The sequence below is a fragment of the Cupressus sempervirens genome, chromosome 8, assembly GCF_028749045.1.
Source record: "Cupressus sempervirens isolate cs-2001-9-10 chromosome 8, ASM2874904v1, whole genome shotgun sequence".
Lineage (NCBI taxonomy): Eukaryota > Viridiplantae > Streptophyta > Pinopsida > Cupressales > Cupressaceae > Cupressus > Cupressus sempervirens.
The window spans coordinates 340,028,778-340,047,860 of NC_143125.1; the positions used below are offsets into that span (position 1 = coordinate 340,028,778).

Genomic DNA, 19,083 nt, shown 5'->3' on the forward strand with positions numbered 1-19,083 from the left:
ATACATATATGCCCAAACATGAAAACCTTAGTTTTAAGCACTTGAATCACCTACAAAGATACACCAATTTTTTTTTGACATAATTCATCCTACGATTTAGAAAATCCAATGCACAAAAAATAGCCTAAACAACTACTACAATTTTGCCCGATATATGTTCAATGCAAATTCAAACAATCTTCCACTATTTAATACATTAAAAACAACTAAATCGCCCTAACCCAAAATATAAAAGGGAAACAGCACCTTTCCGGTGAATAAAACAAAACCAAATGGGCAGCAACAGGGGCTCATTGAGGGGTTTTGACGAGTGCATATAAAAAGGACTTAAATTTGTTTAAAACGGTCAAGATTATCAGCTCATTCATCTTGAATTTTGTTTTGGTTGTCATACTGGGAAGAATACCAGTCGTTTACAGGACTCGCTGGAGCACATTTTGGTGGCGAAGATGAAGATAACCATTAAGACTTTGAAGGGAAACATCTTCAGCATTGACGTACAGCCCTCCGATACTGTGAGTTCTCTTTTCGCGCTTTGTTTTACAGGTAAATTAAAACCCTCAGTTTGTTAAACAGGCTTTCTAGTCTTTGTCACCATGCTCGCCATCTAGTATGTTTAGCGTAATTCACTCTAGATTCGGTCTTTTCTCGTAAATTTCAAATTTGATGTAGGGTTTTCTAGGGTTTCTATCTTCTTTGATTTAGGGTTTCGTAAACCGTTATGTGCCAACATTTTTCAGGTGGGAATGTTCAATTAATGTATTCGCTACGTTTTTGCTCCATTTTTAAAGTTTACTCTGGAATTCAAACCCGAGAAGTTTTGGTTTATAATTGTTTGTTCTTTTTGAATGTGTGTCCGATTGAGTGCTTTTCTACGAGTGTCCTTACGAAAGGGACAGTGTAAGAAGAAATCCGTCAAATTACCAAGCTTTCTTAAATTTTCTCTTGGAAATAAACCATTGTGAACAAGGATAGAGGTTACGAAATTAGCATGAGCTGATGTATACTTATCTGATTCTGTAGAGTTGAGTACACATTCCAAAATTACGCTTTTCATCTATCCATCTATCCAGAGCAATTAGTAATAAGGTTTCTGTGGAAGAATTATATAGGCGAATGCTTGGGTGTGGGGTTCTGAAGGTGTTTTTATATTAACATAATTTCAATAACATAAATTGTACTGCATTTGGCACCAAGGATGTGCTTTTATATCAGTTTGAGTAGTTACTTTTGCCATGGTACAGGGTCCAGGCTGTCCAATGCAATTATATGTGACGAGTTCTGATAATGTCTTGCATCAGATTTGGAAACACCAACCTTATTAATCACCACAGATGAAGCATTATTTAAATGCTCTGATGATAACTCTTGTTCGCGAGGTAGTGGCTAGAATTATACCAGGAAGATAGGTGGTTAATTAAGTCACATAGTTGAGATTATAAGGATTTTTTTGATATCTGAATCTGATTATATTACTTCACAAAGAATTTTGTTTATCATTTACATACAGATTGGAAATTAGGTGCGTGAAAATTCCCTTGAATTGACTAATTTATAAACTTTGATGTGCCTTTATCCGATGACAAAGTTCTTAACAAAATGAAATCGAATTTGCCTAGATGTCAATCAATCAGATGTCATTTGTTTGTGACGCAGTGCAAGGCAGGAGAATCACCAAAGGAGATGTCCTAGCCCCCAGCTATACAACTATGCAGCGAAACACAATAATAGGAAGCAATAACACAAGGACAAGGAGCAATAATGCAAGATCTGATACCAAATCATAATAATATATTCATAAAATATAACTGATTACATGCAAGGCCTTCCTGGTTACAGCCAAATACAAAGCAAGTAATAGTTCTGCAAGATCCCTCAAGATCCAAACCCAAACCCGAGCTAGTCCAGATCCACACTCTTGTAGAAACCTCCAAGGAAGATCTCAACTTGTGCTCGCAAGCCCACCAAGCAATCTCCTTGTTTTCCAAGCCGCAGCTACTAGCCCTTCTCAAAATTCGCTCTTCCAAGCTCCTCCACTTCTCCACGATGGATCAATAATGCCTAAAGACTTCCCTACAACCCCTACGTATACCAATCTAAGCCACAGGTCGGCCCAAAACACAAGTTAAATACAAATACATAAATTAAATGCCAAAGTCGGCCTCCTACAACAATTAAATTCTCAAAATCGACGTCTTAGTAAAATTGTGATATCTCCTAGCTCTGAATGAATTAGAACTCGAGCTTCGAACCGTAGTTACAAATCTAGGCCCTCTTCCATCCGTAAAATTTTCATCCTCTAACTCATTGTAGAAAATTAGTTACACGACTTGCAACAGGCACCAAATTTCCAAACCATGCCGAGCTCGCAAGACCATGCCGAGCTCCCAATGTATGCCAAACACCAGTCCAAACACCCTCCAAAGAAACTACTGAGCCTCCTCCCATGAACTCCAAAGTAGTCACCAAGTAAATCCAAGATGCTCATGCATCAGTTTGTGCTCATGTGCATGACATAAAAAATGAAAACAGTCAAATAGAAACTAGATCTCTTAGTAATCTTTGTTGTTATGGAAAACCTATTTCGGTGTAGATATCTTTTCCATGGATGTATGTTTTGGGACTCCTGTGTTTATATAATTGGTTCTCCTTGGATCTTGTGGAATATATCATGCTTCTCATACTGCATGTTCTTTCTGCAGTTTACTATCATTGGACTCTTAATAATGCTCCTGATTACAGATATAATGGTTACTGTTTATAATGTTGTACTTGTTTTATATCGTCATCATTGATCACTAAATCTACATTTAGGACAGGGCGAATGTGATCAGGTGATCATCAATGTATATACATACATGTTAACAATTGAGTAGGTAAAATTGAGAAACCAAACTGAAAGATGGTTTTGGATATACTCATTGTTGAAAAGAAAGGTGAATCTTGATGACGAACCACACAGAGTGTGATCTGAAATTTTGATGACTTTTTTTTTTTAACACAATCTACCCAGAAGAAATCTCAAATAACCTATATGGATTGTGGAAATTTGCTATCATCAGAAATGTGAACTTACGCCTTCTGGAAAAATTGTCAAATGTGCTATTTTAAAGTGTTTAAAATGAATAAAAACCATGTTTCTTGACTGCTGGAAGATATTTTGTCTCAGTATTGCCATATCATTGTGTGCCTATTGAAAGTAATTTTCAATTTAACCACATCATTCATAATGACTCTGGTGCTAAAAGTTGGTAGCTGTGTCAAAATATTTTGATTCAAAGAAGATTTACTTAGTGAGGGTTTATCTTTGTGTTTGATTAATGAAGAACTGCTAGTTGGATTTTCTGCAATTCCTAGTCATCTTATCTCAATATCGTGGTTGCAGTAGCAATGTGTTTAAACTTTAAATGATACTTTCAAGGATCATTTTAGGTTTATAAAAATCCAAACTTAAATGGATCACTGTGAGCTCCTAAGCAGGTTGGTGGCAGGTGCTAACCTTTTCAAATCTCTAATTTTAGAATAAGTGTAAAGCCTATTTTATAACTAAGTATTCAATTTTCTTAAGGAAAAGTTTTGATTGAAAAAATTCATCCTCTTTGCTTCCATCTTGTTTGTCTTTCCATTGATGCTGATTTTTTGGGTTTGGGCTAATGCATCATGCAAATAAATAGTATATTGACCAAATTTCCTGCCAAAAATGTGAGATAAGTTGTCCAAAAAGTCAATAACTATGTTACCGGGTTGGCTGCAAGAGGCCTCTATACCTAGCATAATGGGTCCAGGTTCATGTTCCCTAGGGGTCTGCCTTGGGCACAGCATTGACTATAGTTAGGACTCAGGAGCCTTGAATATATATAGGAAATGCCATTAAAATAATGCTTTTGTAACTTGTCAATAAAAAAGAGATTTATATAAAAAAGAAGATGCTCCCGGTGTTGTGTTTCTGGGTCTGGCCGCAGCTATATGCAGGTGGTTGGATGCTTGCTGTTGGTCCTCTTCTAATGAGTTTTTAAAAAAGCTTTTACATAAAATTCTTGTGGGCATTGAGGTTGATTGAGGTTTGCACATACGATTTGGGGTAGCATTTTGTCCATATTATTATTTGGATCGGCATCTCCATTATGATTGTTATATCATTATTAATTATATCTATAAAATTTCAATAGAATTCTATTTCTGGAGGATATGGTAAATTGCAATGATACAAGTGGTGCGGGGAAACAAAATGAGAAAAGAGAGTGTAGAGAGCAAAATGATCTTGTATTGGGCAAAATGATGCTTTTAGGGCATTTCAGGGTTTTTGGATGCAAAGACAGTTGAAAAACGATTTGTTAATAGAATGTCCTTTGTATGCATCCAGGAGAACCTGTACCCGGTACAGATGCAGGATGCCTTAAGGGTGTTCTCTGTGTCTAAGATTTGACATATTAATAATTTTATTGATATTGATATGTTATATTTATGTCATGACATAATTTTATAAATATAATCTTAGGTATTAAGAGACAAATTATATTCACACACACACACACACACACACACACACATATGTATACATATATATACACATGCGCGCGCGCACACACAGATATATATAAAATTGTCCGGCCACACCCAACTGTACTAGATCTGGAAAACAAACTCTATTGTCCTGGCAAATCCTACTCTAAACTCATACCTGAGCCATCAACATAGGTCAATGAATAATTTGGTTAACTGGTTGTGGCTTGCACTAGTTGGAGAATGATATTGTGGGAATCAGTTTGGGCAATAGTCAGAGAATGATGTGCACCTTGGATTTGGAAGGATGCTGTTTTGGTGTATGTGCCTGAGTAATTTCTTTTTGAAGTGTCAGTTTTTACCTTCTATTGTTACTCTTCCTGTTAATTTGTTGGGCAATTATTAGCTGATAATTGACATTAAAATGACAATATTTAAATATTAACCAAAATGTTGAAAAATTCAAGACCATAAGAAATGTACAAAGTTTAATGGAGAATTCAGAATACAGCGTATAATTGATTATCAATGCCAATTGTCAAGCCATAAATGTTAATAGATAAATTAAAATGGTCTATTATTGTACTTGCATTACTTGGAATTGGTACTATGAAATTCTGACTAGAATTTAAATTGGAAAAGTAAAAATGTGGAAAAATTTATGAAAAAATGAGGATACAATTTTTTTTGTGTTCAAAACAGATTACTTTTATTTTTATGGCATTTTCATCAGATTATGCGCATTATTCCATTTTAAAGTTTTTTTGTAACAGTGCTGTAGGTTGATGAATACAAATATTTCTTAAGAACTTGGGCTTCTTTTAGTGCATTGTTTGGTTACCAATTTGGCACTTCATTGTTGTAATTTGTTTGGCTCATGGACTTTGAACTTCTTTCCACTTCTACTTAATCATTTATCCTTGTCCAGCTTCTGACATTCATCAGTGTTGATATAATTCTTTGTTGTTAATTTCCTTTTTGGGATAGATCAGGCTCTCATAAGCAATCTCTAAGGTTGCAGACGATGCAACCCAGATCATCTTTCTTAGGATTTCCCCAAAAAGATCTATTAAGGTGGCTGTGCTTGTAATATGCTCTTCACCTTTTTTGATTGATAAGCTCTCCATTTGGGTTACCTTTGTCTGAGATGCCACAATATCGGACTTGCATTTGGCTCTGTCCATTTGGGAATGCCACACTTTGGACTGAATGCAGTACTTTTTCCCATCATATTTGAACATTTAAACGTGTAGTGTGTTTTGTTGGGAATTTAAACATGGGGCTCTACTTTAAAGCTCCCATCACATATGAACATTTAAATGTGTAGTGTGTTTTGTTGGGGATTTAAACATGGGGCTCTACTTTAAAGCCTTGATAATTTACATTGCGAATATTATTGGCATCATATTTTAGACATGAGGGAAATCATTGAATATTATTGTAAAGTGCAATTATTAAATTATTACATAGGTAGTTAATGCTTACTTATAGTACATTCTTTGTAAAGTTGAGTCTCACATGCCTCTCTAAGTATGTCTTCTGTTCACTTGTGAGCACGAGTTGATTAGAGGGATTGATTTATTGTTTTAGTGGTCTTGAGAAGATCTAGGAGGTTAGAGGTGTGAACTTTGACCTGAACTCTTGCTAAAGGCAAATGAGACCATGTTTATGTATTTATCAGTTGTGATACGCTAATGGAAGCTTCCAAGTATTGTGTGATATCTTCATGAGTACCTGATTTGCATCTGTATGTTTGTATGTAATCTATATGGCAGCACCAGACTTTGGTTTTTGTATCTTTGTGCACTTCAAGTGAGATGAACTTTCAGATTTGCTGTTGTAGCAGGCTGGTGCAAGGGCTGGAAGGCCATAGAAGAAAATTGACCCAATCTCTTTTCATTTGATAATTGTTAGGTTAAACATGTGGCTTGTAGAGAACATGGGGGTGGGATTAGATCATACACCAAGTTTCTTTCATGGAAAAACGTAGGGGTGGGATTAGGTCCATGAATTGTAATAGATGCAAACACTGCCTCAAGGTGTTCCTGTGAATACAAGGTGCCCTGCCTGTGGGAATGGAACTTCTATTATCTATTTCTCTTTCTGACCCCATTGGACTACATTCATCATTTTGTTTATTGATTTTATAAAGTGATTATGTTGGGAGGTGTAACTATGGTGGCAGCAAGGATGGAATCTAATGTGGTTTGCACGTTAAAATTTTATTAAAGAGCTGTCATATTTGAAGAAAAAACTAATTTTTTAAAAATAACTCGGAAATAAAATAAAATGGCTCTTAGTAAATAAATTCAAATAAAATAATCCCTAAATAGTTCTAAACTAGAACAATATTTCCTCTATATCAATAAAATAAAATAACTTTCAGTAAATATTAATAAATGTAGGATACCTATGATCAGAGGAATATAGGTAAAGTATGCTGAAAGATAGCCTAGTTTTCATTATTGTACTTAAAATATTATTACATTGTAATTAATATTAAATAGTTATTATATTATGATATTGCAATCTATATTAAATTATTTTTAATGTACAGTTGTTTTATTAATTTTTAATATATATATATTTTTGCTATATTGTTATGTTTCCATTAATCTCTTTACAAAAGCAAAAAAATATTGTAGTATCAAATTATCATTATATTATTATGTTTCAATATTTTTACTACCTCTTGAGAAAAGCAAAAAGTCCTATCAAGACTAATTTATATCTTATTGTAGTATATTATCGTATCTTTATATTTTTATTACACTGAGAGGTGTATCTATACAATGACATCACACTTTATTACTTGTGTCATAGGAACAAAAAGCCCGATAATTATAATAAAGTCTTCTCGACAATGATATCTCTTGATGTAGTTTACCTGTATTTTGTTATATAGGTATTAATATTAATATAATAGTTTATTACATATATTTTTAAAGGTTAAGAATGTTATACTTAAATATTTAAAATTATGCAGATAATATAACATTCTGTTAAAGGATAATAATAACATTAACAATAACAATAAGAATAACAATATTTCTGAATGTATTTTATTCAATTTTTAAAATAGAGCCATGCTAGTTCTATATTCAAATTTCATTCTTATTTTTGAGAAAAGAAAGTAGATTTTATTTAGGAATACTATTAGTGTAACATGAGCACCGAGGGACATCAGGACAGATTTCCCGGATGGGGAAAAGGGTTTCAATTTGGGGACGGCGACAGGGGGTGGTGGTGGTGTAGTAATATACTATATATATGCTACTTGAAATGGTAGTTATGGAATGATGTATAACAGTATAAGAACTAATAAACTTTAATACCAAATACTTGAACATAGCAAAATTGCAACAGGAATATCAAAATGAAAAGTATCGTAAAGATGATTACAATGAGTAGCATGATATCAAAACAAGTACAAAATAATGTACATACATTCACAAATATGTATATTGTGTGTGTGTGCGTGTGTGTGTAGCAGTGACCTTTATATTAGCCAATAAATTCCCTTTCTGTCACAAGTGCTGCAGCAGCAACTTTTGCTTGCAGAAACCCCAAGTGGCAAGATGGTGGCATGGATATTAGCATACCAATCTTGTAATAAAAATTATATAAAATAAAAAATAGTAATAAAATGTTAATTGTTTTTCATGCATGACGTGTCACAAATACATCAAATTAATGCATCTAGTTTTCATTGAGAGGACACTTTGCATCCATATGCTAGTATAATATGCCTTTGATTTAATAATGCTTAATTAAAATAAGACACTCTGTAAGTGAACAAAATACTGTAAAATAACTCTGTTTAAGTTAAAAAAATAGCTCTTAAAATAAAAATAAACTAGACTAAATAACTTTTTAGCAAATAAAAGGAGTCTTCAGTAAATATTTCCATAGTTTGCAAACTCTGCATGTACTCTTGGAGTTTCTGAGTGTTTTAATATAGTGGGTGGGGGTGCTGTAATATACTATATATATAGTACTTGAAATGCTAGTTTGAAATGATGTGTATTAGTATAAGAATTAATAAATTATAATACCAAATACTTGAATATAGAAAAATTGTGACATGAATATCAACATTGAAAATTTTCATAAAGCTGATTACAATAAGTGGCACAGTATCAAAATAAGTACAAGATGTATTTACATACATTCATAAATATGCATATGTAGTGTGTGTGTGTACCAGTGACCTTTACAGTAGCCAATAAACCCCCTTTTTATCACAAGTGCTGCAGCTACAACTTTTGACTGCAGAAATCCCCGGCAGAGAAATGGTGGCATGAATGGTAGCATACCAATCTTGTAGTAAAAATTAGAGATATATAAATAATAATAAAATGTTCTTTTATTTTTCATGAAATTTACTGTCACAGATACAACAAATTATTGATGGGACACTTTGCATCCATATGTTAGTATAATATGCCTTAGGTGTAATAGAGCTAACTAAGTTCTAAAGTAAAAGAAGATAGCTCTTTAAGTGAACAAAATACTGTATAATAACTCTGTTTAAGTAAATAAAAATAAACTCTGTTTAAGTAAATAAAAATAGCTCTTCAATTAAAAATAAAGTAAACTAAATAATTTCTGTAAATCAAATAACTCTTCGGTTAATATTTCCATATTTTGCAAACTTTTCTAGTACTTTTGGAGTTTCTGAGTGCTCTACTTTTTTGCTCTGTAAGTTCTTACGATGTTTTACTTGCTAGTTTTTATAGACACATTAAATCTGAAAAAGTGGGCGTAAATGTCTACACAGGTAAAATACTGGTTAAAACACATTTTCACACATTTGTTTGGTAATCTATGCATTTTCTTTTTTTAGATGTATAATTTTAAGTATGTTTTTTTTTAAAGAAAGTTAATTTTTTTAGTACTTACTCAGTTGCCGAGTTTTTGCCGAGTATTTTCTGAGCCATAAATTTTAGGCTTCCTGAGTGTTCTCTGAGTCCGAGTGTGCAAACTATGAATATATTTATTGAAATAAAGATAATTGAAGCAATGCAATTAAAATAAAATAAATTTCAAATAGTTCAAAAGTATATAAAATAAGATATTAATAAATATGATAGCTCATAATTTACATCTCTTGGCATTTTTAAGATAGATATATGTAAGATACCCATGCTAGTTATTGTTCATGATAATATGTGCTACGCCTATGATGAGGGTAGCATGCAATTTTAATTTGCTGTTAAGGCTCTCTACGATGTTTTCTGATTTTTAAAAAATACTATACTGAACCAAAAATGATACATACATGGACATTTCTGTTGATTGATATAAAAAAGAAGGAACTGTACGGTCAATGCATTAATCCTAAAGAAATAACAAAATGCAACTAAACTGGCATGCTTTTGATTGTTACGTGATAATTTGGTTCTGCACAAATACAGATATAAATCAATGAAGAAATCATGTCATATTCATGGATCATGAAAGTTGCCAATTATTGTTGAATGATATGGTTCACTACAAAATTAATTATTTTCCTGAAAGTCTGAAAAAAATAAAAAGAAAGGGGAAAAGAAAAGGGACTATACGCAGTGAAAATGATTTTTGCCTAGTGGTTTTGTTGAATCTGTATCTGTTAGATAGTGAGTGGACATTTCTGTTGATTGATATAAAAAAGAAGGAACTGTACGGTCAATGCATTAATCCTAAAGAAATAACAAAATGCAATTAAACTGGCATGCTTTTGATTGTTACATGATAATTTGGTTCTGCACAAATACAGATATAAATCAATGAAGAAATCATGTCATATTCATGGATCATGAAAGTTGCCAATTATTGTTGAATGATATGGTTCACTGCAAAATTAATTATTTTCCTGAAAGTCTGAAAAAAAATAAAAAGAAAGGGGAAAAGAAAAGGTACTATACGCAGTGAAAATGATTTTTGCCTAGTGGTTTTGTTGAATCTGTATCTGTTAGATAGTGAGCGGCAAGAAGTTTGATTTTTGAGTAGTTGATTTCTGAATTGACCATTACCCACATTGTGAATGATGGTGTACTCTGAGGGAGCAAACAATGTATCTAGTGTGTCTATGGAAGTGTAGCTTGTGCATCGCTCTGAGTACTTAGTACAGATGAGTTCAAGACGGTTTCTATAATATGCTAGTTTTAGTTTCCAATAATGTGATTGCTCACCATTCTAATGGATTTCCATAATTATTTTTCTTCAAACTCTTTTTGGAATTTCTAGACCATGTTTAGAGTTTTACAGAAAACTTGTTCTTTTTGTTGGCATGTTCTTTTTCTCTTCATGTTGGCACTTATATTGTGCTTATTTCTTTGTTCTGATGATTTGGTGACATTGCAGAGTTTTTGCAATAACTAATATTTAAGCCTCAAAAGCTTATGTATGCTTCTCTTTTAATATTACTAAGTGTAAACAATAACTATTAATTGAGTGTATATCCTTTTCTCAGAAGCTGAGTTGTTCCTTGACAGGTTATTGCTGTTAAGAAACGCATAGAGGAAACTCAAGGTAAAGATGCCTATCCATGTGTACAACAACTATTGATACATCAGGGTAAAGTGTTGAAAGATGATACAACAATTGAGGAGAACAAGATTACTGAAAATGGGTTCCTGGTTGTTATGCTAACTAAGGTACGATTTTTAGGAACATAATTTTTTTTGAGTAATGCTATTAGTTTCATCTCTTCTTGTTTACAAGTTGTAGCTAATAATTAGGAATTTTCATTTTTTATTTGGATTTGTCTATTTTATGTCCTTATCAAGAATAAGGAACATTGAAGTATTGTATGTTATGCTGCAATCTCAAGCAAGCCATATAAAGTAGTTATTAAGATTATCACAAACCATGGAAATATACAGGTTTTGGCGAATATAGATTGTAAATGTGTAAGTGCTTTTTAGCTTATATGCATAAGGGATATTTGGATGCTAAAAAGATGGATGTTTGTTTGGTAGAAAAATCCTTATCATTTGATCTGTACAATTAAATAAAAAGGAAGATTTTACTTTTTTATTTGTCAACAATTAGACTGTACAATATTTGGTGTAAAGAACTAGAAACGTAATTGTTGTGAGAGTTTTTGAGAAAGTTTTTGGTCGCAAATAAGTAAGTGGCATGCCATAACACCAGAGGCGAAGGGAACTCAACTCCGATCACTAGGCAAGGGGGTCAAGATTCCATCAGGATCTGTTAGATCTTGATTAGCTTTTTCTGGGATAGGTTTAGTCTTCGCCACTTTTCTTCGTGGGGATATTTTTAAGTTGAAAATTAGTTTAATCAACAGAGATTCATTATTATGATCACTAATTTTGTATTAATTTGTGTAAGATAGGCTTCTTTCTGCTTCCTCCTTTGCTTTTCAAACAAGGAGGCAACAAATCTCAGGGATTATTGTCTTTTGAATGCTCTGATTACTCCCTACCTTACCAGCATTTTTCAATGAAGGGTTTCGAGTATACTCATTGAACTCTTGGTTTTTAGATGACATCCTACCACTGAGTTGCAAATTAATTTTTTGGGGTTGATATCATCCCATACTCTATGGGGACTGAGTTGGAGTACAATATCCTAGAGTTGGGTGGGGGTGTGTTTATCAGTGATATGAGGCAATGCATCAATTTTTAAAGCCAAATTTATATAACAACTCGAGTGAAATGAATGTAGATAACAACTTAAAGACAAGACATGTACATGTAATTGTAACGAAGTTGCCAATTTGGATTTGGGGACGGGTTTGGGTTTGAGAATCCGATTTGTGGATTTGTGATTTTCCCCCCAATTATGATTCATACAGATTCGTGTGTTTGTTTTTATATATATATATATACACGGATTTGTATCTTTGTTTATATATATATATTCTGATTTTAAACCTCTTGGTGAATAAAACTGCTTGAAGTGCCTCACTGGCTTAATCTGAAATGTCAATTTACCATGTCTCACTCACAATTCTCTCACTCACTGGCTTTACAGCTCACTACAATGTTCCATATATATATATATATATATATATATATATATACACGGATTTGTATCTTTGTTTATATATATATATTCTGATTTTAAACCTCTTGGTGAATAAAACTGCTTGAAGTGCCTCACTGGCTTAATCTGAAATGTCAATTTACCATGTCTCACTGACAATTCTCTCACTCACTGGCTTTACAGCTCACTACAATGTTCCATATATACGGAGTGAGAAAATCTGATCTTGTATAGTTGCTACTATCTAGTACCATACGTCATTGAACACATCGAGATTTTGTGTTGAACAATATATTATACAAATTTAAGCTACTATAGCCTCAATTAGGTATATGTGATCAGTATATCTTATTGTGCACAAAAAACATAAATGTATTTTATCAAAAACCAAAATGCCCTGTCTGCATCTTCTCAATATCCTTCACTGCTCAAGATATAGGATATCACAAAACAGATAAATTGAAATAAATCTGATCATAGGAACCGAATACAACCGTCTGAGAATGCCTCATCACATCTAGGAATGTTTCCATATCATGTCTTTCAAATGTCAATGTATAAATGTTTCAGGTTCATCATTATAAAATATAATGATTACTAGTCACTTATTCCAAACTTAATAAAACCTTTAATGCCTTGTTTTTTAATATAAAATATTATCCTTGTATAATGTATCTCTGTCATAATACTATTTTTCTTATTGAATAAACATATGCTATCTGCAACTTCTAAATTTCCTGTCATTAATTCTTTCCAAAACCAAATTCTTTAATAACTGCTTTGAACAACTCTAAACAAATTTTAAAAATCTCATAATCAAACTCTGATCAAAGGTTTGTTTAAACAAACTCTGGCTCAAATAATATGAAGATTGACACAAACGCAACCATAATCCACACTTGGGTTTGACAACAAAGACCTTACATTGTAACAGTCAGATAATACTTGAAGGACACGATTAATTTGAATGGTCATAGACATACAAGAGTGAGACTAAATAAATTCAACAGTTACAGAAAGACTATTGACATGTATGTATGACTGTAGCATCACATAGTGAGGGAACTAAAACAGTTTACATCCTTTGAAAACCTCAAACCCTTGACTAGGGTTGTTACTAAAAACAATGAATGAATATAACATATGCCGGGTTAGGGTATTATAAGAAAGAACTATGATATATCTTTAGCAAGATTAAATTGTAAACAACTATACCCCCAAAAAACTTTCAATTGGCTCAACCCATGAACAGTGACTTTTCCAACTTGAAATATGACACATCGAACTCAAACATGGGTTAACCAATGACAATAATAAACCTGAGAAAGGCTTCTTTTCAAATCAAGAAACGTTAAGCACATATCTTCATACATAATGACATAATAGCATGTAAAAACCTTTAAAAAAACTTAAATGTAGATAAACCGAGCAGGGTAGTGGAAATGAGTACGCTTGGTGACGAATCTCAGGTACAAATCTTCTGCAAATCTCGGTTACTTTGCCTTCACAATGCTTCACATTAACAAATGCAACCATCGACAACATGATCACTGATAACTGCTCAGCTGATTCTCTGTCAACTTTCTTTCAAGAATTGCCGATAACCAAAATTGTTCCAGTGTGTTGTGCCCCAGCTCGACTGAGTTAGGATTTAAAAAAAATGAAACCCAAATATGAATAACACAAACAAAATCTTTGCTGTTTCTACATACTGTAACAAGTATGGTCATTTAATGCTTCACTAAGCAGTACACATCAACTGCACTTTGAATATTGTTGACACATGAAGGATTGCTAGGGGGGCGACCAAAAGGCATTCTTAGCATAATAACTGAATGAGTGCCATGGTCACAATATTGATGCTTAGTCACATTAGTGACTTTAAATTTGAATAGTTGATACACCCTTAACATCATGTCAATGCTTTATACACATACAACCAAAATTTGAACATATGAATGATGTCTGCAAACTGAAATATATCTCTGTAAGTATGTTTCTTCATGACTGATTGTGCACTAATGTTCGCACAACACTGAATGCACTAAATATGATACTCAACTTTATTGCAAACTGATAACTGATATTAAACAACTGATCAAACTTGTTCGTGTATCCATAATGACTTCAATACGCTATTTTTCACTGAATGATGCACTGACATGCACTGATCATGATGCAACATGAAACTGAATTGTAACTTTATTTATATTCTGATGATGATGCAAATTCAATGTATCAAGGTGCAATATCATTCCCATGTATCCACTGATCTCATAATCACAATATACAATAACTGAACCAATATACATAATTACATATGCACCGATCATAATCATAGTGATCCTAATCATCATATGCATTTGATCAACTGATTTTATTCAAGTTATCCTATTATGTGCTTTTGATATTAAGGACGACTAGGAGAGGAGCAACAAACTCCCCCTTTGTCCTTGGTGGCAAAACTCTAATCTTCTCCCCTATTAGACCGTGAGGACAAAGAAGAGGAAGCAGAATACTATAACTGTGAAACCATGAAAAAACATCAGTATACCTGTAGCCCGCCAAAGGATCTGAATAAGTTAGAAGTAACCCTGTAGCATCATGAAGTTAAGAACATCAGTAGTCATCAAATCTGAGAGAATCATCAATACAATCATAGTATTGAGACCAACTGTCAAAATCTGAATGATTCTATGCTGCAAGAAAATAATCAGATAGCCAACCAAGAAAACTGAAATGCTGAGAACCAAACACGTGTCCTGAATCTGACCATGACTACGTCTGCTAATCAAATAAAGCAAGAATTGTAGAAACTAGAGAGATATCTTATAGACTGTGATGAGGGGCTGAAATAATTAATAGTAAAGAAACCCCCCCCTCAATGTATTGCCTGAAAAGCGAAAAGATTGTTGCAACAAAGCAAAAGCCAAGAAATGTATTAAGATCCAATATAACAACTGTGATAAATAACTCATCATAATGTGAAGATAACTGCATCATGAAATGCCAACCAATAGTATCAGAAACTGCACTATGCTAAAAATGCAACAATCTGTCATCATTGTGTTCCTGATTTTTCATGTTGTAATCAATGATATTCTTGTATTATAAAGTCAAGATACATAATCACGGAACAAAGAAACTGAAGAGTGGATCTTAATAAAGCATTCACAGAGTTAAAAAATTTCAGATGAAGACTTAAAAATACAGACACTGTTCTTGATATCCAATCTGATCACCCCTGTCATGCTATTATCACTAAATTGTAGCAACTGTCACTAGTAGATCCAAGAGTAACGATTACTTATGTAATGTTATGTCTGATTAAACCTTGATTTACAAATTTTATTGATTATTATAACTTACTGATTGTAAGTTTTATAAATAACATAGAGATATATGATAGCTTTGAAGACTACGAGTAGAACATTAAATAATCAATTTTTTGAAGAATCCAAGATGTAATAGAGTAACAATACAAAGTGTGATCACAAAACGAGAAAGAACCACTTAGATTTATTCCAAAAATATCCTTCCAAAACTGCATGTAGGTGTACATGGGATGGAGGATTTAGTTCCCTTGGTATATATGCATTTTGATTACATGATGGAAGACCATTTGACTTTGTGTCTTGAATAAAATACAGAGACCTTTTGATGTGGACTGTTTATCATTAAATGATTCTTCATATTCTGTGTATGTTCCTTCAAAATATTTGAATTTCCAGCATATTTGGCTAATATTGCTGTTAACCAAGAAACATCACTATCAAACTGTTTACATTTTTAGGTAAGCTGCTGTTTCAGATTCAATTTTGACCTTGTAGCTTCTATTCCATTGCAAAGATACGTTTTTGTGCTATCCAAATCATTTTCTGTATTCTGACATTCTGCTAGATTAAGTTCCAATTTTCAAATATGTTCTCTAAGATTTTTGATTTCCCTTTTTGCATCAATTAGTTGCCCTTCATAATCAATTGTGATAATTTTTACAAAACAGTCACTCTGAAACAGATTTCATCATTGGCTTCTGGTAATACAGTTTGTAAACTATAAACACTTCCTTCAGTCTTGAATCCTGTAGCAACAGCTTTACCATTTGTTTCCATAATTTACACCTAAGAGCTGTGAAGACAACTGTAAGATTTTGCCCATAAATTTGACTAACGCTTAGCAAATTATGTACCTTTCCTTCAACATCAAAAGCATTATTACTGGTGTATAATTGTCAATTAGAATACTACCATCTGAAAACATTCATTGCCACCAAATCTGACTGATCCAGCATCAAATAATTTGAGTTCTACAAACTTATTTTTATTACTAGTCAAATGGTGGGAACACTCACTATCTAATATCTAGACATATTCTATCTTGGAAAATGACATGTTTGTGCAGCCATAGCAACCTTTTTAGGATTCCAAACAAATTTTGTTTTGGAAACTGAATTAGATTGCTTTAACATGGATCCTTTACAGAACTTTGCAATGTATCATATTTTACCACATTGAAAACATTTAAGTTTTCCATTAACTAAACTTGTATTTCTTCTAGCTGGAACTTTGTATTCATGAGACATGTTTCCACAAGGCCAGGAATGTCCTTGGGCCTCAAAGGCCTCCACTCGGACTTTTATGAAAGCGGTGACATTGGTGCAAAAAATTGTAGAAGAAGCCAGTTGATTAATCACAAGTTACTAAGATTCTGTATAAAGAGGTTTAATGTGCCTGCAAAGTGCACATTTGAAGTTGTTGTTCCAAAGTCTTTTGGGACTACCCATAGTCCTGCAAAATATGCCAATAGGTTGGCTGTGGAAAAGTTCACCAAATACAAGAAGTGCACCATATACTTGCATTTAGCTATTATCCAGACACAATGGTGAGATTGCCAAGGGTTTTTTAATCAAGCAAGACACAAGAAGACTAGTACTAGAGGTATAGCTCACATAGATTTTGCATGCAAAAATTATGACCTGTAGAGGTCAAGAACCAAAACAAGTTGGAACAATGGCAAGATTACTGTCATTTAATATTGATGAAGAAAACATGTGTGGAAGTGATAAGGTGATCCTGTGCTGACCGTGCATGTGCTCTGATCTGGAAGGATACTGTACTTGTTAATTGAGTAGTGAGGTAGTTTTTGAAAGCCAGAATATGCATTGATGTAGACAAATAGCATGACATGCAGTGCTGATGTGAAGAGTGCATGCATGCATAATAAAATGCCTTCCTAGGTTTTGAGTTATATCTCGTGTTGCTAATGCATTTGTAACTTTGTCCTGAAATCTTGAATGTCCATTGATGTACATTGTAGACAAATAGCTATGATCTGCGGTGCTCATGTGATGAGTGTATCATACATGAAAAATGCCTCCCTAGGATTTGAATTATATCTCTTGGAGTTGCTAATGCGTTTGTAACTTTGTCCTGCCAAACTGATCTATGAGGTGGTTCCTGAAAGCCTGAATGTGCATTGATGTAGGCAATTAGCTATGACATGCGGCGCGGATGTGATGAGTGCATGCATACATAAAAAATGCCTTCCTAGGATTTGAATTATATCTCTCGGGTTGCTCATGAATTTGTAACTTTGTCCTGCCAAATTGATCTGTGAGCTTCAAACTCGTTTGGGGATTGAGTTCGTAACTTGCTTGCCACTTTTGAAATTGGGTTGTGCCATGCTTAATGTCTTGTTTCAGATGTGCCAGTCACTCTGGCCAGTGGCTGTGAATACAAGGAAAATGGGATGCACAAACATTGTAGTAGCTTGATTTCACTGAAAAAATTTGGATCAAATTTTCCCTCATTTGACCATTATTTTATCTGATAACATAGTAAAATAATGACACAATTATGGGTTTTAAAATCTATGTAAAGTCCAACCCATGATGAGGGGAAGGCTTAAAAGGGGCTGTTGATCAATATAGCAATTTGTCATGTGAGCTCTCTAGCATTGGTTACATTGTGACAATGTGCCAAAGCAATTCTTATTGATGTGACGTGGTAAAACAATTTCTGTTAATTACTGATTGAGGAAGAGCCTCTTCAATAAACTTCCTAAGTTGCTAACTGGGGTAGAATCCTGTACAGAGAGTTGATGACCACGAGGGAATCCCCTTAAACTGCTAATTTCTGCACTACGATGTATGATGCAAAGCCATTCTTGCAACCACAGCTTCCCGTTCTACCTTGTTATTTGTTGGGTGATTGATTATAAATAAATTTTTATGCACAAAACTATCCTCCTCCTGATGAATGATAATTCCTGCTTCTGCACATTTTGGATTTCTTTGAGAAGCCTCTTCAAAATTCAATTATCCAAGTTTAGGTGGGGGAGGGCACCAAGTTCACTTTCTAACTGATTCCTTCTTCATGCACTTTGAAGGGCAAGATGAGTCTTTGTTTATATCCGATTTGAGTTACTTAACCTTTCAATGGGTGATTTTATTTAAATACTTCAACTCAAAATTTAAATTTACAGTTTTAAGTTTATATTATTTTGTTTTTGTAATTTATGCAATTGTATTGTAAGTTTTTTGAATTTTTGCGGATTATGTATACTTAATTATTGTGGTATATTTATTAT

At 33.3% G+C, this 19,083-nt stretch overlaps 1 protein-coding gene across 4 annotated transcripts in view; it reads left to right on the top strand.

Annotated features, from left to right (window-relative positions):
* Nucleotides 1-348: 348 nt before the first annotated feature.
* LOC149542732 (ubiquitin receptor RAD23b-like) overlaps nucleotides 349-19,083 on the top strand; it is a 115,176-nt gene continuing 96,441 nt past the window's right edge. For all 4 annotated transcript variants that reach the window (XM_089797613.1, XM_089797615.1, XM_089797614.1 and 1 more), the window contains exons 1-2: nucleotides 349-515; nucleotides 10,980-11,141. In XM_089797613.1, coding sequence (XP_089653739.1) covers nucleotides 450-515; nucleotides 10,980-11,141 — 228 coding nt within the window. In that variant the 5' untranslated portion in view covers nucleotides 349-449. The remainder of the gene's footprint in view (nucleotides 516-10,979; nucleotides 11,142-19,083) is intronic.